This window comes from Chenopodium quinoa, unplaced genomic scaffold (assembly GCF_001683475.1).
Source record: "Chenopodium quinoa cultivar QQ74 unplaced genomic scaffold, ASM168347v1, whole genome shotgun sequence".
Classification (NCBI taxonomy): domain Eukaryota; kingdom Viridiplantae; phylum Streptophyta; class Magnoliopsida; order Caryophyllales; family Amaranthaceae; genus Chenopodium; species Chenopodium quinoa.
Window position 1 is genome coordinate 802,394 of NW_018744704.1, and position 23,367 is coordinate 825,760.

At 38.7% G+C, this 23,367-nt stretch overlaps 1 protein-coding gene across 1 annotated transcript; it reads left to right on the forward strand.

Moving 5' to 3' along the window:
- Positions 1-16,239: 16,239 nt before the first annotated feature.
- LOC110702870 (RNA polymerase II subunit 5-mediating protein homolog) lies at positions 16,240-23,123 on the forward strand. The gene is made up of 11 exons (XM_021880617.1): positions 16,240-16,868; positions 17,089-17,148; positions 17,765-17,932; positions 18,037-18,091; positions 18,901-19,088; positions 19,186-19,269; positions 19,386-19,419; positions 19,693-19,811; positions 22,405-22,482; positions 22,565-22,636; positions 22,715-23,123. The coding sequence occupies exons 1-11, from the start codon at positions 16,665-16,667 to the stop codon at positions 22,775-22,777; spliced, it is 1,125 nt and encodes a 374-aa protein (XP_021736309.1). The 5' UTR covers positions 16,240-16,664; the 3' UTR covers positions 22,778-23,123.
- Positions 23,124-23,367: the final 244 nt, after the last annotated feature.

Genomic DNA, 23,367 nt, shown 5'->3' on the forward strand with positions numbered 1-23,367 from the left:
CGCAAGCTTATTCCTTTTACTTTGGCAGTACAAATACCCCTAACACATTCGAAGGTGGAGATGAATTCATCCATTAAATACGGGTATATAGGAGTTTTTGCAAAGGAATCAAACAATAAAGACCATCTTTGAAACTCAATTGAGGCCAATAACTCAGTAAAATTGACAGATTCACACCAGTCCAAATTTAGAGCATAGCCAGGAAGGAAATTTTCCCTTTCAAGAGGGTTTCGTACCTTGCTCTTTGTGGTGGATTTCCTTGCTTGCATGCCTTTCTTAGAACCTTTAGATGATCCAGCTTTCGTGGTTGAACGCGACCTTGCTGTCCTCTTAGCTTGGGGCGCCATTGAAGGAGGAAGAACCAATGCAATTTGGGATGGTTATTTCCCTTTCTTTGGTTTCGGAGCTTTTGGAAGGGAAGAAGTGTTCCAATTTGTTCTTTCCATGATTTTAAGTAAGAATTTTCAAGGAATTTTGAAGCAATTTGAAAAAAAAATTGAGAGAAGGAAAGAGAATGAAGTTGGACGAATTTAGGGAAGAAGAAGGAGTGAAGAGTTTGTTGGAGTGAGAAAATGTAAATAGTAGAAGTATTAAAATTGGAGGATGAATAGTGAAGTAGTAAATTGATTTGATGGTTTGGGTATAAAGTAGATAATTATTAATTGTAAGCTTAATTGATCTTATTCAATTAAAAAAATATCTTTTAAGAAATAAAATACTAAAAGAAAAAATAAAATAAGATAATAAAAAATCTTTTTGGTTTTTAATAAGATAATGAAAAATAAAATAATAATAAATAAATCAAAGAAAAGGAAAATAAATTAACAAAATTAAAATACATAACAACGTACAGTATGCATAACAATTTTCATGGCTCAATTTTCCAGTTCCTTCAACATCACATAATCTCACGTAGAATAGAATTGCATGCTTCCATATTTCATCATTTAAAATTATGCCATGCACACTACAGTTACGTATGGCAGTGTAGGTTTGAAAGTGACGTACCTTGGGATGTGAAGGAGACCCACCTCAATTTAGCTTGATCATACCAAGTTCCAACCTCATCTTTTCAAATTTATCTCTACTCAATGGCTTAGTCAAAATGTCAGCTATTTGAAATTCAGTGTTAACAAAGTCCATTTTAATCAAGCCTTTTTCAACATTATATTATCTTTAAGGAAATGGTGACGTATGTGAATGTGTTTAACACGAGAGTGATGTACTGGATCCTTAGATATGCAAATAGCACTACTATTATCACAGTAAATAGGTACACATTCAAGAATTATGCCAAAATCTCTTAACTGTTGTTTTATCCATAGCAATTGAGAGCAACATGCAGCAGCTGCTACATACTCAGCTTCTGCTGTGGATAAAGCAACGGTATTCTGCTTTTTGGAACTCCATGAAACTAAGCAAGAGCCTAAAAATTGAACCATACCTGAGGTACTCTTGCGATTTACCAGATCCCCAGCATAGTCAGCGTCTGCAAATCCCTTAAGATCAAAAGTGTCGCTTCTTGGATAGTAGAGACTTAGATCACCCGTTCCCTTTAAATATCTCAATATTCTTTTGACGGCTGTTAGATGAGATTCCTTTGGGTTTGATTGGAACCTTGCACAAAGACCTACACTGAAAGAAATGTCAGGCCTACTAGCAGTTAAATATAGCAAAGAACCAATCATACCTCTGTACTTAGTCTGATCTATACTAACTCCCTGGGAATCTTCATCCAATCTTACATTTGTCCCCATAGGAGTATTGTTGATCTTTAAGTTTTCAAGGCTATATTTCTTCAATAGTTCCTTGACATATTTTTGCTGATGTATAAAAATACCTGTTTCAGTTTGTTTGATTTGCAGTCCAAGAAAGAAATTGAGTTCCCCCATCATACTCATTTGAAATTCACTGCTCATCAACTCAGCAAAATACTTACACAAAGATTCGTTAGTTGCACCAAAAATTATATCATCAACATATATTTGTACAACTAAAAGATGAGTTCCTTTAGATTTTAAAAACAACGTTTTGTCAATTTTTCCACGTTTAAAATCATTTTCAAGAAGGAACTTTGAAAATCTTTCATACCATGCTCTAGGAGCCTGCTTCAGCCCATATAGAGCCTTATCAAGCTTAAAAACATGGTTTGAGAAATTCGGATTTTCAAATCCAGGGGGTTGTTCAATGTAAACATGTTCTTTTAATAAACCATTTAAAAACGCACATTTTACGTCCATTTGATAAAGTTTAAAACCCATAAAAGCAGCAAATGCTATTAAAATACGAATGGCTTCTAACCTAGCAACAGGAGCAAACGTTTCCTCAAAATTAATGCCCTCTTGTTGGTTATAACCCTTTACAACCAACCTAGCCTTGTTCCTAATGATTGTACCATACTCATCTAGTTTATTTCTAAAGACCCACTTTAAACCTATAACTTTCTTATCTACTGGCTTAGGTTCAAGATGCCATACCTGATTTCTTTCGAATTCGTTGAGTTCCTCTTGCATGGCAATTATCCAGTCAGGGTCTTCCAAGGCTTCTTTGTGATTGCGAGGTTCTAGAGTTGATAGAAAGGCTTTGAAAGCACAGAAGTTTCTCATTTGTGATCTGGTTTGTGTTCCTTTGCTCAAGTCACTTATAATTTTATCAAGGGGATGTGACTTTTGATGCTTCCATGGTTTAGGTTGGAAGGTTTGAGCATCAACACGATTCTCCTGTTCTTCTGTTCCTTCAACTTCCTCATTGTCATTATTTTCTGGAATATTTTCTTCTTCAGGTTCCTCGTTTTGAGGTTCAGGAGTGGGAACTTCAGCTTGCTCAGTGAGTTCCTCCTCCTGATTTTCGATTACTCTTGTTGGCTGCTTATGGGGTACTTCATCATCTTGATCTGTTGAACGAACCAGACCAATCTCAAAATCTCCATCTTCATATTCCTGTATACAAGTGTTACTGTTAGTTTCATCAAAAATAACATGTATACTTTCTTCTACACATATAGTCCTTTTATTATATACTCTATAAGCTTTACTGTTAGATGCATATCCTAGAAAAATTGCTTCATCACTTCTTTCATCAAATTTTCCTAGATTTCTTTTATCATTATTATGAACAAAACATTTGCATCCAAAAGCTCTTAAGTGAGAAATATTAGGCTTTCTTCCTTTCAATAATTCATAAGGTGTCTTGTCCAACATTGGTCTAAGCATGGCTCGATTGATGATGTAACATGCTGTATTTACAGCTTCCGCCCAGAAGTTCCTTGGAAGCCCACTTGCTATCAACATCGTTCTTGCCATTTCTTCCAATGTGCGATTCTTTCTCTCAACTACACCGTTTTGCTGTGGTGTTCTAGGTGCCGAGAAATTGTGGCTTATTCCCTGTTCCCTACAAAACTCATCAAACTTGGAATTTTCAAATTCCGTTCCATGGTCAGATCTCATATGAATAAGTTGATTACCTAAAGATTTTTGTGTCTTTTTCAAGAAGGTCATAAACATATCAAAAGTTTCATCCTTACTGTGCAAGAATAAGACCCACGTAAATCTAGAGTAATCATCTACAAGGACTAAGACATACCTTTTTCCACTTCTACTTTGTATTCTAACGGGGCCACACAAATCCATATGAATTAGTTCCAATGGCTTTGTGGTGCTTACCATTTTCTTTGATTTAAATGACGATCGAACATGCTTTCCTTTAATACAGGCTTCACAAGTTTTGTCTTTTAGGAACTTGATAAGTGGTAGTCCAATTACTAAGTCCTTTGACCTTAACTTGTCAAGTAGTGAAAGACTAGCATGTCCAAAACGTTTGTGCCATAAAAGTGGATCATCCTCAATAACACTCAAACACGACAGATTATAAGTTGGAACTGTATTGAGATCCACAGTATACGTGTTCCCTTTACGAGTTCCTTCCAATACTAATTTTCCAGTGTTATTGTTGATGATTTTACATTTTTCGGAAGAAAAACTTACAGAGTTTCCTTTATCACAAAATTGTGAGATACTAAGCAGACTATGTTTCAAACCCTCGACTAAGAAAACATTATCAATTGCGTGGGAACTTGACCTTCCTACTTTGCCAATTGCAACGATGTTGCCTTTCTTGTTATCACCAAAGGTCACAGTTCCTCCTGGAAAGGCCGTGAGTGAGAGAAATCTTGATTCATCTCCTGTCATGTGCTTAGAACAACCGCTATCGAGGTACCACTGGTTGTTCCCCCTCACTACGACCTGCAAAAGAAACTAAGCGTTAGTTTCAGGAACCTCATCCTCCATGGGTTCCTGTGTTGATACAGTAATATCATTTTTCTTTTGCCATACATATTTTACATTTTTAGCAGATACTGTTACCTTCTTTGTGCAATTACTACTCACATGACCAACTTTGCCACAGAAGGAACACACCATCTCGCTTGGAAGATCCACATATTTTTTCTTTTTCTCCTTTTTCTTGTGGTTGAAACCTAAACCTTCAGTACGTTTAGTTTTAGCCTCAAGAATCCATTTGGGAACTCCCATCTGTATTGCGCTTCTATTAATTCTAGCTCTTTCAAGTTCCTTTTGCAAATTTTCATTTTTATCCTTCGTTATCTTGACCTCTTCTTTTAATTTTTCAAAATCAGTGTTAAATGAGGTCAATGGCAACGAAGATAAATTGCTAGAATCAATAGTAGAGCATAACAGTTTGTATTGAGTCGGTTCTACATTTAATAAAAAATTTTCGCTTTTGACTCGTTCAAGTGATTCTTTTAACATTGTATTAGTATCAAGTAATTCAAAGAATCTACCTTGAACATCAATTTTTGTCGAGCTTAAATACTTAACGTGATCTTTGCACACATCTAGAGCTTTTTCACTTGCATTGTATTTATCACAAATATTCTTAAAATCATCAAGTGTTTCAATAAGTATTGAAATCAATTTGTCTTTAGAAAGTGATTTTAGATAACTAGGCTTTAGAGTTACCTCATTAAAAGAGTCGGTAGACTCGGAATGCTTTGCCATAAGACACAGGTTAGCTGTTTCTTCTTCTGGAGGTTCCTCTTCATCTTCTGAGCTCGGATCTCCCCATGCGGCAATCATAGCCTTCCTGTAATTAGATTTTGAAAAGTTAGGATTGTAATTTTTATTTTGATCCTTAACCTTACCTTTTCCCTTTTCTGATTCCCAGAGAGGGCAATCTTTTATGAAGTGATCCTTATTTCCGCATTTATGGCAACCTCCTGTTTCTTTTGTTCTCTGGCCCTTTCTGAAGTTCCTTTTCTGGTCAGAGAACTTCTTGTTCCTATACAGCTTTCTTAATCTTCTGACCAACATTGCGACTTCTTCTTCATCTGATTCCGTCGCTTCATCACTCAATTGGTCAGCTTTCAAGGCAAGTCCCTTGTTCTTGGGAACTTCCTGATTCTTGCTTGTCAAATGAATTTCATGTGTGATGAGGGAACCAGCGAGTTGTTCCAGGTTGAATTTGGTGAAATCTTTTGATTCCTGGATGGCTGCAACTTTGGATCTCCATCGCTCATCCTCTGGGAGACTCCTTAAGATTTTTCTCACCTGTTCATCTATGGGTATAATTCTATCAAGAGAAGCTAATTCATTAGTAATATTTTTAAAACGTGTAAACATATCTTGAATTGTCTCTTTATTACCCATTTCGAAACGTTCATATTTAGATAATAAAATATCAATTTTAGAACGCTTAACTTCAGTGGTTCCTTCGTGAGTTATCTCAAGTAAGTCCCAGATTTCTTTAGCTGACTTACATCCCATTACACGGGTATGTTCATCAGGCCCTAATCCCCATACAAGGAGTTTTTCGGGCAGTTGCATTTAACTCTTTTTTCTCAAAGTCAGCTTTGTCATAATCAGCAATGGGTTTAAGAATTACCTTACCTTCAGCGTCTTTAGTAGTTACCTGATAATCACCTTCCTCGATCACTCTCCAGACTTGATAATTTTCTGACTGAATGAACATCTCCATCCTAGACTTTCAGTATGCATAGTACTTCCCATTAAACAGTGGAGGTCGTTGGGTGGAATAACCTTTAGCGAGTCTTTCGTCTTTAGACATCGTTTCTTCAGGAACTTAAACTCGACAGGGTGTCCTGCTTTCCCGAGTTCCTTGCTCTGATACCAATTGTTAGTCCGATGTCTTACTTAAAGGAATACAAGAGGGGGGGTGAATTGTATTTGTAGCGACTATGTAAACTTTTTGCGGAATTTAAACTAAGAAAGAATGAGACACACATGTAGGCTTTTCTGAATTTATTCACTATGTAAATGAAACGTTACAAAATAGCCTAGTATCAAGTTCCTCTAGGAACTTGAGCTACCCTGACTGTGATCCCTCAATCACAGCCTCTTCACTCTAAGTAATTCTACTCTGAATTACATACAGTGTTGTGACTCACACAAGTCTAATTACAAACACTCGCCCCCAATCCTAAATTACAAAGTAATTTACAAGGATTCCTAAAAGTACTTAGAAAGAACAATGCAAGAAAGTATGCTCAGCTTTTTAGAAGTTAAAATACTTAAGACTCTTAAAAACTTGTTTGAAAAACGTTAATCAAACTGCTTTAAGTAATGAGTAAAAGAAACTGCCAACTAGAGTTCCCACTAACACCACTAAATCACGTATGAAATATTCTGAATTATCAATGTAGTGGAGTTAAAACAGTATAACACGTTTTCCTAAAAACTAGCAAACATTTAAGGCAAAGCATGATCAAGTCAATGCTTATCTTATTAATTTCTAATTTAAAAATTAAAAACATTAAAAATTTATCTTTTTCAAAATCTATTTAAATCAAAAAGATAATTATTATAAAATATAATTTTACTTAAATAATTATTTAATTTAAAAACATAAATTTTATCTTCTTAAAATTAGCTAATTATTTCTTTAATATCTAAAAACAGTTTTAATTCTTTATTTTATAAAAACCGATTATTTTAAGTTGAATTAAAACATTTGAAAATTATTTTGAACGTAAAATAAACTTAACCACTTTAAAGCTGAGCTCCTATTTTGCAGTAATCCTTCTAAATACTGTATACATTAAACTAACATGGAGTTGTGTCAATTTGAACGCTTATAGATATTTGCTTTGAATTTCTTGCGCTCCGATACTTTGAATAATTGTGCTCCTAATCCGGAACAACTTCCTGAATATCTTTTAATCTACCACGACTCAAAAACATTATTAGTCTAAGTTTGTTTTGCAATTGTTATCATCAAAATACATAGAGGTTCAACAGGTGGTGTTGTTACTAGGTGGCTGCAATGTGAGGATGGTGCTGCTGTTGTTTGTTGCGATGTGCGCTGTTGTTGTTTGGAGGTGGAGCAGGGGAGTTGGTGTGTGGGTTGGGCGGTGATAGCAGGGGAAGCTGTGAGGGGGTTAGTGTGTGGTGGCAGGGAGGTGATGGATAAGAGGGGCAGCAGGATGAGCTTTTGGGTGGTGGTAATGGAGGAAAATGATGGCAAGTGGTAGGAGGAAGGAAAGAGAAAGGGATGATCGGTTGTTTAGGTAAAAGGGGTATAAAGGTTGGATTATTCTGGAATAATTCAAAAGTTGATTTATTTTGGGAGGATGGGGTAAAGGTTGGATTATTTAAAGTAATTCCCAATATATAAACAAAAAATTTTAGGCTAACTATCTGCACACTATTTTAAGAATTCAAGGGTCAACTAACATTAATGGGGACAAATAAGTAGAAAACATTTTAAAGAGTATAATTGTTCAAACACTGTTTATAAAATTATCTCAATCTTTTTAAAAGGTAGGGAAGAAAAGGGGAAAAAAAAAACTATGCCACACATGTAGTAAAAAATTAGGAAAAATAAAAAGGAACAAATGTCACACATGTGATATGCATACAAAAATGAAAGTATATATGTAAATAGAAATTTTTAGAGATATAATTGGTATAATACTATTCAGAAGTGTTTGATTAAACTTTTAATAAGATAGGGATAAAAGTAGGTATATGGTGAGTCATTAGAAATAATTGGTATATGGCTAACATCGTATCTTTAGAGTACTAATTTTTGACGATGTTCGAAGCTTAGCTTTAAGCTCCATTGAAGCTTCATCCTCCACAGAAATGGAACCATTGAAGCTTCCTCCTTCATGGAAGCATCTTCCCCATTAATCACCATTTCCACCACAATGTTTCCGGTGGTGAAACCGCTAAAAATCCCTAATAAATATAGAGAAATAAAGGGCATGGTAAACCCTAAAATGGTACGACTTTTGTCCTCCCCCATTGATGTAATTCATGAGTTCGATATCTACGTGGTTTCTCCATTGAAACTCGTCCATTGCCAGACCTTCATTACACGTTGTTAAGTTGACAACGTTAACCTCTTTTTTGCTTGAAATTTCAAAATTACCCATAGTTAAATGCAAATATTTATAATTATACCTTTAGATAAGCAAAATTTTTTTTTTTGTTACTCTCTTTGTTCTCATTTTTTTTTTGCCCCATTGCAAATTAATGGGTCAAACAATTAAAAATTTGACCATAGTTTCTCATCAACCAACAAGAAATAATAGTCACATGAGGTCTTACTATTTTTTTTTTTTTGAAACAGACGTGAGGTCTTACTAGATACGTCTCATTGTATATTTTATTAATATTAACCTTTATTATCAATAACATAATACTAAAACAGACACCAGGAATGATATGTGTCACTTCTTGGTGCTGCTTTCACCCTCCAAAACTCCCCCTCCCCTTTTAGCTAGCAAAAAATCTTTTATTTTTGAAAAATTTGTATAATACAACTATAAAAATATTCCAAATCTTATATATTATCTTTACATAAAATGTACTCCATATTTCTTTTTATTTCGTGTTCTTAATTCTTCCATACACATTTACCTAAAATATTATTCTAACTCTTTTTTAATTATAGAAAAAGTGAGCCACTGGTTCAGATACAAGATATTATCATTACCGCCTGCACATTTTTTAGCCGGAGTAATATTGAAATTTTGCCCTTAAAGTAATAATAAAATTGATTCATAAAATTGATATTAAAGAAATTACTTTAAAACATCACTTTAATTTTTTTTTTCAAATACCTCTAATATTTTGTTTCTTAGACTAATGGAGTATTACATATGATCGACAGCTATATCATATGTCTAATTCTAGGAAAATATGAAATGTCAGTCACTTTTTTGCTATTACGTAATCAAATAAATTTATATCTTAGATTATTGTCTTTTGCTGAAACATGTTATTGAGATGATAAATCTATTACATTCGACATTATAAATAAAATACGCAGTAAAAGGCACATCGGGCATAGTGACAAGTGACATCTTCTTGTGTATCATTTTTTTCAATAAATAATTATCATTTACAATTAAACTTTTAAGGCAATAAACAAGCAACGATTAAATTACAATTATTGGATATTTTCAAACATATTTTTATATGTTACTCCTGTTTAGGGGTAAAAATACCCCTGACAGATGGGCCAATGCTAAGGTGACACGTGTCCCTAAGCCCATCAAGCTCCCCTCCCAAAAACTCTATAAATACAAATCATTTGCATGAGTTGCAAGGGGATCACGAAAATTTTTAGAGAGTGATTCATTCACATAGAATTCACATTGAATTCATGATGAATACTCCTCCAATCCTCAAATCAGAGAGTGAAACACTCAGATTTCGAGGTTGCCTTACGCAGCCGAAAAAACACATTTACATTCCGCAATATACTCCTTACACACGTTCTAACTTGATCGTCGGAGGCGGAACTCCCACGGGAGTTTCGTGGTTTTGCAGGTACAGACAGCCGGAGGTCAGTCTAGGTGTTGTAACTCTCCCGCAGGACACATAAAAAACCCCGAAACATTTGGCGCCGTCTGTGGGGAAAGTACTTCCTAGATGACTTCTAACTCTATACCGCCTGCTGAAGGCAAACAGCCTATGGCCGAGACCGAGGTCCACACGGACCAAGACTTCGTTTCCCTGAATCAGGGCAAAGGAAGGCCATCCGGCAAAGTACTGCCGGATGGGTCAAAAAAGACTACTCTGACTCCCGGATTTTCATCCAGGAGAAGAGAAGTCGCTAAATGTCTGGGTCGGCCATTACGTCGGTTAACCCAGACAGTTCCCGCAATACTTCAATGAAGTATTCGGAAACAAACCGAGAGAGTCAGTCATGCGACATGACCGCACGTACTGGCTCTCAGATTATCCAGCCGGCATTGTATGTGCCTCAACAGCCATACTTGCCTATAGGAGCGCTAAGCGTGCAGCCGACCCTCCTCGGAGGACAGGCGGCACAAAGCGTCCAACATCTGGGCAGACAGCTTTGTCTGCGGAAACTTGTTGAACAACCCTCATGTTCTCCAAGGAAGTAACCTTCTGCTACGAGAGCGCTAGTCGAACAAGTGATCTGACAGGTGTCATCGAGCCTGCTGACAAGCACAGCAGGCGCCATGAGGCTTAAGGTCCGGGGCTGCAGCCGTCATAAGGTCAAGCTTGCTCCATAACTATACAGGCGGCATCATGCCACCAAGCAGCCTCTTAGTCAGCCGGCATGCTCAGGCCTATTGGCATGCAAGAGGTAGCTAAGCTGACTTAAGGAAGTTCGAATACTTTCGAGCCCTGCTATATGCAGACGGCCTCAATGCTAAAGTCCAAAGGGCCTTTCCATGTTTGTGAGCAGGGGCTGCTTGATACGCAGTCGTCCATAAGCTCCCTTACAAACAGACCATGCACCTTCCTAAGGAGGGCATCCGACCGCTTCCAGTTGGCATATGTGCTAGCTATAGTCACCCCTTATCACGAGTGAGGAAAGCTACTCGAGCAAATAATAAGCAAAGTAGTACAGCCGGCCTTGTACTCAAAGTAGTACAGCCGGCCTTGTACTCAAGCAGTACAGCCGGCCTTGTACTCAAGCAGTACAGCCGGCCTTGTACTCAAGCAGTACAGCCGGCCTTGTACTCAAGCAGTACAGTCGGCCTTGTACTCAAGCAGTACAACCGGTCTTGTACTCAAAGAAGTACATCCGGCCTTGTACTCAAGCAGTACAGCCGACCTTGTACTCAAAGAAGTACATCCGGCCTTCTACTCTAAGTAGTACATCCGGCCTTGTACTCAAGCAGTACAGCCGTCTTGTACTCAATGTAGTATAGCCGGCCTTGTACTCAAAGCAGTACATCCGGCCTTGTACTCAAAGCATGCAGCCGGTCAAGCTCCTTGGCTTAATCATTGGTGTCATCCGGCACCATCCATGCCTATAACTCCTTGCATTAGTATATGGTGAGTGAGGAGCCGACATTATGATGCATGAGGAGGCGGCAATATTACGCATGAGGAGGCGCCATGCAACCAGCAAGCCTCCACCTCCATGCATACAAGCGGCAACTATGTGCCAAGCTAACTCCAAATACAGCCGGCACTATCCTAGCCGATAAGCTCCAACAATATTGGCTTGGTATGCGATGTTTACATACCAAACAATCTTCGACCCTTGCATGAATAAGGGTACGCTTCTGTGGGTTAGCATAGGTGGCAGAATTAAAACGTAAGCAAGCAGCCGGCCAATCCATAAAAGTAGGAAGCTGCATGGAGTGGCGCATGATTTTCATTAATGAAGCCGGCTGCAAGTACATTTTACAATGTTGCGATCAGCCCATACCAAGGCATCCGGCCAGCACATGTATCGTCTTGCATATGCATCCAGCCTTGCTATGAATGCAGCCGGCCTCATCCCAGCCACCATGCATCTGGTATATGGTGGAAGCAGCCGGCTAGCTTTAAAACAAATTATATATGGAACAAGTTACGTGCAACTAGCCTTACTCTCAATGAGTACAGTCGATATACGCATCAAACACAAGAACTCAGCCGACATGGTGACGCATGAGGAGCGTCCTTGAAATCGGCTGTGGGTGCAATGAGCATACAACCAACGCCTTATAAGAGAGCTATCACCATTTCAAGCTTGAGCTATTTAAAACATCCGGCAATCGGTGGTAGTAGGCGGTATTGGCGCAAGAACCTTTGGCTTCCCAAATGCCGAGCCTTGAATGCAAGAACTGAATGGCTTGTTGCTTCGAACACATACAAGCGACATTTAGTTGCTGGGCGACCTTGAGTTTACAACAGAAGCCGGCTAAGTATGAAGGCCAAACGGCAAAATTAAAAATCAACTGATGGGTCATGGCCTTGTTTAAATAAACCGAGCAGTTGACCATATGCATGTTGTTATAGTCAAAACCGGCTGAGCTACGACACTATCAACCGCAAAGATAGAAAGCAAGCGGCACCCTGCTTACATTCCCGGTTGGTGTTACTACAAGAGCAGCCGGTCAAGCATATTGGCTGCGTAAAGGGACAACCGCACCTAGCTCTAGATGACACTCATCATATGGTGGGGCTGTGCTATCCCTCATGTGTAACCAGGGGCTGCCTGATATGCTTGAGTACATGTCCGAGAGCTCTATTAAAACCGCCGTATGCATGCGGCCTTGAGTTGAAGGCATGCAGCCAGCAAGTCTCCACTTCCATGCATACAAGCGGCTACGTGTACAGGCACATGAGCATTCGACTCTTCAAATGCTGAGCCTTGAAAGCAAGAGTTGAATGGCTGAGCATGGGCGCCTATGCTCGAGCAGCCGGCACCTAAACGTTGTGCCACAAGCTACCCAGGCGGTAGGAGGCCTTATCCCAACCGTCGAACAGTCGGCATGTCCAAGCATGTTGACATACAAACGGCAACCGATTGATTATCAAGGCAAAATGCCATGAACAAACCTTTAATATTTGCCGAGTAATGTCACGATGATATAACACTTGTGCGGCTTGAGTTAGGCGACAATCGTCATCGTTTGAGTAGCTAAGCCATGGGCAGCCCCCTCCAGCCAGCTAAAGCTAAGCACTCGTCAGTTTTCACAAAGCATCCGGCATACATAATCGGTGGTGTATATGCGGTATGATTAACCGGTTGTGTTATCAACGGGTCCAACTTGCATTATTTTACAAGAGACGGCTTTATATGTGAGGGTAGCCTCAATAGCCGGTTGTAGGAATGTGAACAACCATGATTAGTCCGGATGCGGGGCACTTAGCTCCAACCGACCAGGGGCTGCCTGGTATACGTGAGTGTTCGAGAGCTATTACAAGCGCCTAGCAAACCCAAATCATCTGGCCAGCCCAACCCATACAGCCGACACTAGCACCGGTTGTATATATGCGAGCTAGGCCATGGATAGTCCGGCTGGAATCCGTGAGCTTCGTCCGCCTTCTTTGCTCACCCATATTTGCATAACACTCAAGCAGAGGCATGGGCCATGCGGAAATCATAAAAGTAGTACCCAGCCCCTACTCCACATATATACATGCGGCTCCTATGATGCATGGGCGTTGCATTTTGATTGCTACTTGCGATTAAGTCCGGTTGTGGGAGAGTGAGCTGCTGCTACCCCATGTCAAGCGTTGCGAAGAGGTCCGGCATGAATAGCCGGCTGTGTATATGCGGGGTAAGAAGTGCGCATCAAGCAACCATGAGAAACGAGCTTTCATATGATGGTTATCAAGGGGGGCAGCCGGTGTTTTAGGATTATATCGAAAACCGGTTGTGCGTCCATGAGTGAAGCCATTAATAAACGGAAGTCTAGAAATAGAAGCGGCATGGAAGCCGCATGGGGCTATGGCAAGGGGGTATGGACATCTCCGACTCCAAATAACAAGTATGACTTCAAGGCTGGACGCCTGGTCGCATTCATATAGTTTGAAATCTTTCCATCATTATTATGATTTGTTATTTAGATTAAAATAAGATTAAAATAATGATTTATCAAAAAAAAAAAAAAAAAAAAAAAAAGGGTACCGGCTGTATATATATATACGCCTGAGTCATGCACCAAGCGGATGAGTGGCACGCGTCTTGCTCCCATAAAAGCCGGCTGTATGTATATGAGCTGAAGCCGAGCAAAATTGGGTTAGGGCCTTGCCGGCTGAACCAGCCGTCTGGGGTATCATCAAGCAAGGCTTCAGGGTGCCGCTTGGGTACCTAGCAAGCAGCTGGGTGACTTCCGTCTGGGGTGTCATCAAGCAAAGCTTCAGGGTGCCGCCTGGGTACCTAGCAAGCAGCTGAGTGACTTCCATCTGGGGTGTCATCAAGCAAAGCTTCAGGGTGCCGCCTGGGTATCTAGCAAGCACCTGGATGACTTCCGCCTGGTGTAGCCCGGTTAGCAGAAGGCATCCCATAAAAGCCGACTGTATGTATATGGGCTGAAGCCGAGCAAAATTGGGTTAAGCCCTTGCCGGATGAATCAGCTGTCTGGGGTATCATCAAGCAAAGCTTCAGGGTGCCGCCTGGGTGCCAAGCAAGCAGCTGGCCTGGAAACCCGTTTGTATCATCTGGGATCAAAAATGTTTCTTAAGCTCAATTGCTCGGCGTCCCATGGCCGTCTAACGCCCTCAGGGGCTCGGTATCATAAATCAGCAAGAGGCATCTCAATATCGTCCAGCATATTAACGAAAATCCTCCATCAGAAGGTACCATCCTTATTATTTGATTTTCAAAATCGCCTTCTGAGGTAGAAGCTAAATGCTTTATTTCCATTATAATTTGCAATGTCCCGGCCGGGCAATCTGTTTTACATAAATTATAATGGAAATAACAGCAAAGTCCCGTCTGTGCAATGCACAGCCGGGCAGCCGGTTGCTATTAAAAAGCAGACGGTGTTTTATATCTATTGTGTCCAAGTCCCCTGTATGAAACATACATTCGGACCGACGTTTTCAATTGTGCAAAGCACAGCCGGATACCCATCCGATCATTAAATTTATATATAAGTCCCATGCGTAATACGCATCCGGGCGCCCATCTAAGTAATACTTAGATTTTGAGGCCAATGGCCGGAATGATCAAGCGAAGGCCAATGGCCGGATGATCAAAATGAGGCCAATGGCCGGATTGATCAGGCGAAGGCCAATGGCCGGATGCTCTTATTAATATTAACCGTCTGTCCAAAAAGGCAGACATCCGGCGACTTGAATTTGGCTTCAATCGTCGAAGAGAACATCTCCCTTCCGGGTGGCACATTGTTCTAGCGATCATAACTCAACACCAGTTGAATGATCCGTGGAATTCAAGATACAGACGCCTATTACCCCAAGGTAATACAGACGGCGTCTAAAATCTTGAAGCCCCAAAAGTAGCCGACTTTCAAGGAAAAGCCCTACAGGGGCAAGCGCATAATTTGCCCAACTATTTTAAACTGTCTGTCCAAAAAGACAGAAATCCGGCGACTTGCATTTGGCTGCAACCGTCGAAGAGAGCATCTCCCATTCGGGTGGTACATTGCTCCATAAACAAATTAAGGCCAATGGTCGGATGGTACTGACCGCCTGCCCACTCGATGGTCGACAGACGCCTGGTCTGGGGCTATCAGCATAGTGGGGCTAAAAGGGCTCAAGGAGCCTCATATTCGAAAGGCATAACCTCTCTGAAACAGAGAGGCTACTCCTTTCGAGGGGCTAATGTTTAGGGGTAAAAATACCCCTGACAGATGGGCCAATGCTAAGGCGGCACGTGTCCCTAAGCCCATCAAGCTCCTCTCCCAAAAACTCTATAAATACAAATCATTTGCATCAGTTGCAAGGGGATCACGAAAATTTTTAGAGAGAGATTCATTCACATAGAATTCACATTGAATTCATGATGAATACTCCTCCAATCCTCAAATCAGAGAGTGAAACACTCAGATTTTGAGGTTGCCTTAGGCAGCCGAAAAAACACATTTACATTCCGCAATATACTCCTTACACACGTTCTAACTTGATCGTCGGAGGCGGAACTCCCACGGGAGTTTCGTTGTTTTGCAGGTACAGACAGCCGGAGGTCAGTCTAGGTGTTGTAACTCTCCCGCAGGACACATAAAAAACCCCGAAACAACTCCCTTCGTCCCCAAATCTTTTTCCCACGCCATTTGGACTGTACACGTTTGCCAATGCAACACTTTGACCATAAATATCGTTAGTTGTTTATTAGTGAAAAATATAACAATTGAATATTAATAATTTATTCATTGAAACGAATCAAATAAGGCCCAACATGACTATATTATATATTAAGAATAATTTAGAAGATTTTCATACCTTATGGATAGTGTCAAAATTACAAATGGAAAGAATAAAAAGGGACGGAGGGAGTAACAAAAAGCGACGATATCATGTAGAGCATCAATTCATAAACAGAAAATGTATTATTAATAATATAGATTAGTGTTACCTAATTGTTGATTATAATTACCTTTAATGATACGAGTACAATTTATCACGGATATTAATCTAGTTTTTATATATAAAAAATGAAGTTATAAACATTTTAAAACATCGTACCGTAAAAAGTCAAAGAAAAAAAAAAAGAAAAATTAGACAAAGACAGTACCAGATAAATTTATATTTTCTCAATGAAATATCAACCTTCGTTAACTATTTAACCATCATTCCCTCAGCCGCCAACTCTCAAAACCAATTCTCCCTCAGAGCTGCGACCACCGATTATCGTCCGGCAGCGAACCTGCACAAACACCAAGATAAAATTAGTTTGAAAGTTTTGAAAGCATTACTTCATAAATAGACTCAAATTTGGGATATCGCATTTCTTTCACTACAATGGCGGCGCGTGGGAAAGGAACTGTGACATCACTATCTTCAATGTTCCCTGCTGAGGAAGCTCACAAAGCCGCCAAACTCGTCAACGACACGATTTCCGACAAGCTCAAAGAACTCGACAACCTCCGTGGCTTTGTCGCTGACAATACTAACCTCATCAACCTTGTACAACGCCTTCCCGATGAACTTCATCACGATATTCAGGTATTTTTCTTTTCGGTTTCGTTTGGGATTAAGGTGTGTTCTATTCAACTTAATTTATCGTACTACAGCCTTTTTATATTGTACGGGTTTAGGGTGTGTATTATTCAATTTAACTTAATCCGTATCCTCGCTGTGAATGAATTTACCCGAATTATATTATAATATCAGTTGAATAGAACATGCCCTTAGTTATTATTGTTTATTTGGGGTGAATTTACAGGTTCCATTTGGGAAGGCAGCATTTTTTCCGGGTCGTTTGGTTCATACTAATGAATTTCTGGTAATTAGATCTTTTATTTTTAAATTTGTTTTGTGGAAATTGAGTAATTATGTTGATGGTTAGTTAATTTGTTGTGGGTGTATGTGAATCGGTGAAGATTGAGCTCAGTTTGTTGACATTTTTTATTGGAATTCTGTTTATTATAAATGGGTTTGCAATAATTATGTGTATTGTGCAAAGGAGCTTACATTTTAGCTTACAAATTTATGAAATTTAGCTGTAATCTAGTTTTTTTCTTATGTTTGTCCATGAATTGCTGATCTATGCAATGCAATTTTGTTCGTCTAGCTTTGCGACTTAATAATTTGTTTATTCTCTCGGAATGAGCAAAATTTATACTTAATTCATCATAGGAAAAAACCTGTATTCATCGTGTGTATTGGATAGAACTGTGTTTAACCACCCCAAAGTGGTTGAAAGTCAACCTCACACATGGGTGAATTGTATGTGATTTGGAATGACTAACCTGTCATATTAGCTTAATAGTCTCTATATGTTTATAGCAATAGTTAGGAAGCTTGTGCCTTTTGCTCCTAGTGTGGCATTTTTTGTTTGTAAGAATTGAGTTCCCATCCACAAGGTTAAACTAAGAGAAGCCTGTTTGAGTGGGTATCAGGTTCTCCTAGGAGAGAATTATTTCACGGATAGAACCGCCAAACAAACTGTTGACATTCTTAAAAGAAGAGGGCAGGCATTGGAGTCACAAGTTGGATCTGTTAAGGCTGTGGTTGAAGATCTCAAAGCCAAGGCCTCATTTTTTGATAGAACTGCTGCTGAATCTGAGGTAATTTTTGGATGAAAGATGCTTTTATGTAACTTGTCCTTTATATGTGTTTTTAACTTTTTTTTTTGTATCTGCTCAGTTCAGCTTTTCTGTGCTTATTGCAGGAGGGTCTTGTGGAGATCAGAGAAGAGTTAAGTGATGTTGAAGATGCTGGTGGAAGTATGTCCAAACAGGCTAATTTTCTTTCTTAAATTGACGATGAAATTTTCTTCGATGGAAGCATTGTCTTATGACGTTTTCCATGGTTATCTGCTAATATATTTATTTTTTGATTGCCCTGAGTAACACATTGTTAAAGGGATGATTTTATTTTTTTTTATTTTTTTTTTTACTTTTTCCTGTTTGTGCTTGAAGGATTTTTTTTTTTATCCTTCATTAATGAGGAGTCTCATTTACGTGCTCTAACTAAAGGCAGTATGGACATATTAGCCTCATGGCCCCAACTACGTCCTGACATTGTACTACACAGAAGGATTTTCTTCTAATATCTGTCCTTAGTCTCTGCCTCTGTGTACTTTTGAAGGAGAAGGAGGGGGGGGGGGGGGGTTGGGTTAAACCTATCATATCAATTATTTGAGTTTTTAACTTGCTTAGGATGAAGGTATTTGTTTTTAAGCCCAGATATTGCACAAAACACCTCCAAATTTTATTCAAATTTTGGTAAGATTTCTAAGATATCATAAGGTATACCAGAATATGTTTTTACATAATAGAGTAGCACTTCTATTTTAATGTATTGCAAGTTGAAATTGGTGCTTTTTTTGTTTTTATTTTTATTTTGATGGATTTTTGGATGCTGCATGCTGATTCCCATATTAACAGATATTTACTGACTTTTGTTTAAGAGCTGTTTGACCTACCTTGTTCCTCCCGTTACCTTATGCTGGTAGCCTAGGTTTGCGATTTGCATTAGCATAAAAATCTGTCAGTAAAGGAATTGCTCACTTTTAATACGCATGGAATATTAGGCCCAGAAAAGGCAGAGGCTGCTAGTGTGTGTGAAGTTGGTAATCGTAGTAGACCTGGGGCAGTTGATGATGAAGAATATGCTCGTATCATGTCTAGGTTGGATGAACTTGAGAAAGAAGAACTTGAGGATGAAGAAGATACTGAAGAGCTTGGAGATGTTACAAGTGATGAAAACTTCAATAACTTGGTAAATCAGTAATCAGTATTAATTACTTTCTGTATAAAGCAATAGATTTTGGAGAATTTAGCCGGAGCTATTTACATCTAAACTGTTGACCAATCAGGACCAGGAGCAATCTAAAGACCATCATCATGCCAAAGTACTCTCGGACAGAAATACTCTACCAAATGATGCCGATAACTTAATTGTAAGACTTGTTATGACTTCCTATTATATGCATTCTTGGAAGACTATTTTTTGTTGTGCATGTTGACTCTTCCTGCAAGCTGCTTACATCTGTCGTTTGGCATCCTTTTCATGCAGCATGAAAGTTTGAGTTTGCAATCTACGCATAAAGGTACCTTCTTTCTCCATTAGAGTTTACTTTTGAAGTATGATGTAAGTGCAAAGTAGCACTTGGCCCCAACCCGGCCCTAGATCTGGCAGGTGTGATTGTCTGGACCTATTGTGAAAGAAAGACCTTAAAGGCTGCTTATTTTTCCAAGCAGTCTGTGTTTGGGATTGGACATTGTTGCAGGGTTGGGGTATCTGATTCAGCTTAGTTTGCTATCCTATCTCTTTCTGTCAATTGTATTGATGCTGATATACTCACATTTATTATTATGATCAGATGAATCCTCACGTGGCAAAAATTTGCTGCAAAATCTTGTTGAAAGATCGACAGAGGAAGATTATGCCCCTCCTGTGATGAAGACAAGTATTCCATTTGAGTCCAAGTCAAAATCTGAGGTATACATGGCTTTTTCTTTATGCCCAATACACATCTTTCTGCTGTGTATCATATTTACTGGATTTTTTGGGAAAAATTATGGGCTATCTTGTACTTTGAAAAATCAGGTGATGCCTTCCACATCTGATTTTATGCACAGTTTATTCCTAATTAACATCTATGTTATGCACAATGTATTTGAAACACAATGTCAATGTTTTCCTTCAAATAATGTTTACACGGCTGGAGAGTTCATAGTTTTTTTAACGTATTTAACTGTATTTATAAGTATTTGTTAGTTCTGAAAAACTTGTAACTAAATGTGTCCAAATAATTGACTAGGTAGAACTCTTTTCTCACTTCAACATTGTTCACAAGTCACAACTACAACAAAGCCTTAGTCCAAAATGATTTGAGGTCAGCTAACATGAATCATCATATGGAATCGTCCAAAAAGGGACGAGCAAATATTGTTCACAAAATAAACATAAAGAAAAAGTTATGTTGTTGCATACATTGTGCGTTATTCAAAAGTTCAAGGATATAGTGTGCACAAAGTAAGATGTGAAACTATGAAAGGGATCACATGAAATGTGCAAAAGTTCAGAGGTGTCCCACTAGTTCCCAGGTAAAATACATGCTTTTAAGAGTGACCTCAAAAAAATTTACTCCATATTGAAATCTACTACATATGTAGTCTTAGTTCTCAAACTCTAAATACTCTCCCTGCAAAAGAATGATAAGGAAATTAGTTTCCTCAGAATTTTGTGAATAGTTGAAGCAGCTTCCAATTAGGACTGTTGCTTGCATCCATCCAGTAAAGTAACCAGGCTGCAGTCTGACTAAAATAAATGTCACTGGAGAAAGAATATGAGGCCTCTTAAATTTCTGTTAGGTATTGGTCGAAATTTGTCTATTGCTTCTAGTTGATTGAAATCTACAAGCTTCCTCTTTCCTTGACTCCGTCCTCTTTGCACATTGTCTTGCTAGTGTTTGGAATTCCCCACACATGTAGCTGTCTCGGGGAACTTCCAGCACTTCACTCAGACTTCCACCCTTTCAGTTGCTTTGAGCCTTTGACCAGTGTCCCCAGTCTTCATCACTTCTCTTTTTTTCCCCAGCCACAAGAATTTGGGGATTCACCAATATAGTCAATTAGCAAGGCATTGCTAATATCACCATAATTACCTTTTGACATTGGAGCAGTAGTGATGGCTCCAGATTTGTTGTGACAAGGCCTGAAAATTAATACCATACGTCCATAACTAGTTAATTAAAACAAAAGGAAAAAGAAGTTCTTCGAGCTTGTCTTTTTTCTCGTCTCCTCGCTCTTGTCTTTGTTGATAGTAATGGCATTATGATCCTTTGTGGTTGTATATTTGTATTGGGTCACCTATGTATGGTGGTCATGTTGAGTGGTTGGATAGAGAGGAAGCTGCAATGGGTGACTAGGTTTCAGCGAGGAGAGTGAGGATTATGTGTTGCCAGTGTTGTCCTGGTTGTGGACAGAGGGAGATGAAGTGGTGGTGCTGATGTGTGATAAAGGGACTCAATATGATTGGCAAGGGAGTTCAAAGGAATAGTGAGGCATTGTAAGACTCACTGTTTCAGTGAGAGACTGAGAGGTAAGGGTTTTTCTTTGTTGGGTGAGAAAGAGGCGACAGATGCAGGGATGGGCTTGCGGGGTATTCATTCCTTATCTTAGCGCATAATATTTTCTTTGTTGGGTGAGAAAGGGGCGACAGATGCGAGGATGGGCTTGCGGGGTATTCATTTCTTATCTTCGCACATAATATATTGTATATAATTTAAGGGTACTTGTATGTGCATTTTCATTTGCATGTTATTCCCATTTCTTGCACTGTTTTCAATTGACCTAGCTTAAAACAAACAACCCCTAAATGTGATTGTTGAAAGTAGGTCTAAATTTTAAGATTTAGTTCTACTTTGGTTAAAAAGAGGGCATGTAAAGAGATTAGATGAATGCAGAGAAGATACTATGTACCTCAAGTTGGATTTGGGAAGGCTGAGTGTGCCTAGGAAAAAGTGTGTTTGTCCAAGGTAGAGGCTCTAGTGACTAGCTCCATAAAAATGTAATAGCACTAGCTGCTCATGTTTAGCTTGCTGATCCATCTGTTGTATTTTCCTGTAATTGGATGGTTGGTGGCTGTCAATTTCCTGTGCTTGGTTGCGTGATGATTGTTGTGCCTTTTCATTTTCACTATTTCAGGCTCAAATTATATGAAGTAGGTCTTAAGTGGACATGCTGATTAGGTAATTGGAAGTATTTTCCATAACTAGACTAAAGTCTCTTGCTTTGCGATTATAACCTAGTTAAACTGCTAAACATTGCTTGGTTATAGCACTAGAACAGTAATATGGTACATGCTGTTATTTCAAACCCATTGCTTAGATTTCTCTATATAAACTCCAGTAATATAGATAAACTGCAGTAATATAGATTTCTCTATATAAACCTAGATAAACTGCAGTAATGTAAACCTAGAATTCTGGCTGTCAGATATAAATTTCTTTATATAAACTAGATAAACTGCAGTAATATAGATTTCTCTATATGATAACTGATCCCATCCCTTCCTATTTTACCTTCAGATATGTGTTCCAACGCCTAAACCAGATGCTAGCAATCGATTGTCTAGAGACTCTAGACCCAATACAGATAGTCTCAAGGTATGTCTTTTGACAGTCTCCCCCTAATCCCCTATAGTTCATCTCTCCTTGTTGCCATGTACTGATCTTTCATTCACTGCAGGCCTTCACTGGCTCTATCATAGAGCGGACAGATGATTTGCAAATTTCTCCAGATAAAGAAACTATTGATCAGGTAACTGTCTTCCTTTGGTCTAATCATCACGTTTTATTTTTCATTCATTTAATAAGAAGTTATGTTTATATAATGCAGCTACCTAATCCTCAGCCTTCAAAGCCGTTATCCAGATTCAAGATGCAGAGGAGGGCTGTTTAGATTTGAATCATGCAGATATCCTAGGTATTAGTGTAAATTGTAGAGGATACAATGTGTCAATGTGGTATCTATTCTAGCCAAGATTGGCATCACTTTGAAGTTAGTAATGTTGACTTGTTATGTTGAGAAGCAAATTTTGTCAGATGTAATATCTGCTTGTCTTGGATCTTGACTGTATTGATTCCTAAATTGTTGACTTGGAAAACTGTTTCTTTTGCTTAGAATACTCCATGTAAAGAGTAAAGACGTAAAGTTTGGAGTACTTGGTACTCGGTGTGATTTTGTGATGTTTAGAAAAAGATTAGTTGTTACATATAGAAATGATTTATAATCCTAACTTTTATGATGTTGGAAGCGTAGTAATTATCCGATAATGTAAAGGACTTTTGAAAAGTAATCTTATCCTCCTTGGATGAAACTTGAATCACTTAATTTCTTGCCCATGCATAGGTGCAAAGGTGCAACCATGAAATATTGGAGAAGAATGGTGTAATAAAGTTGATTGACTTGATATATGGAGTTTATGGCTAAGTAAAGTCAATTCCCTTGGTCATGACTCGTAAGTCAACTTTATCTACCCTTTTTCTAAA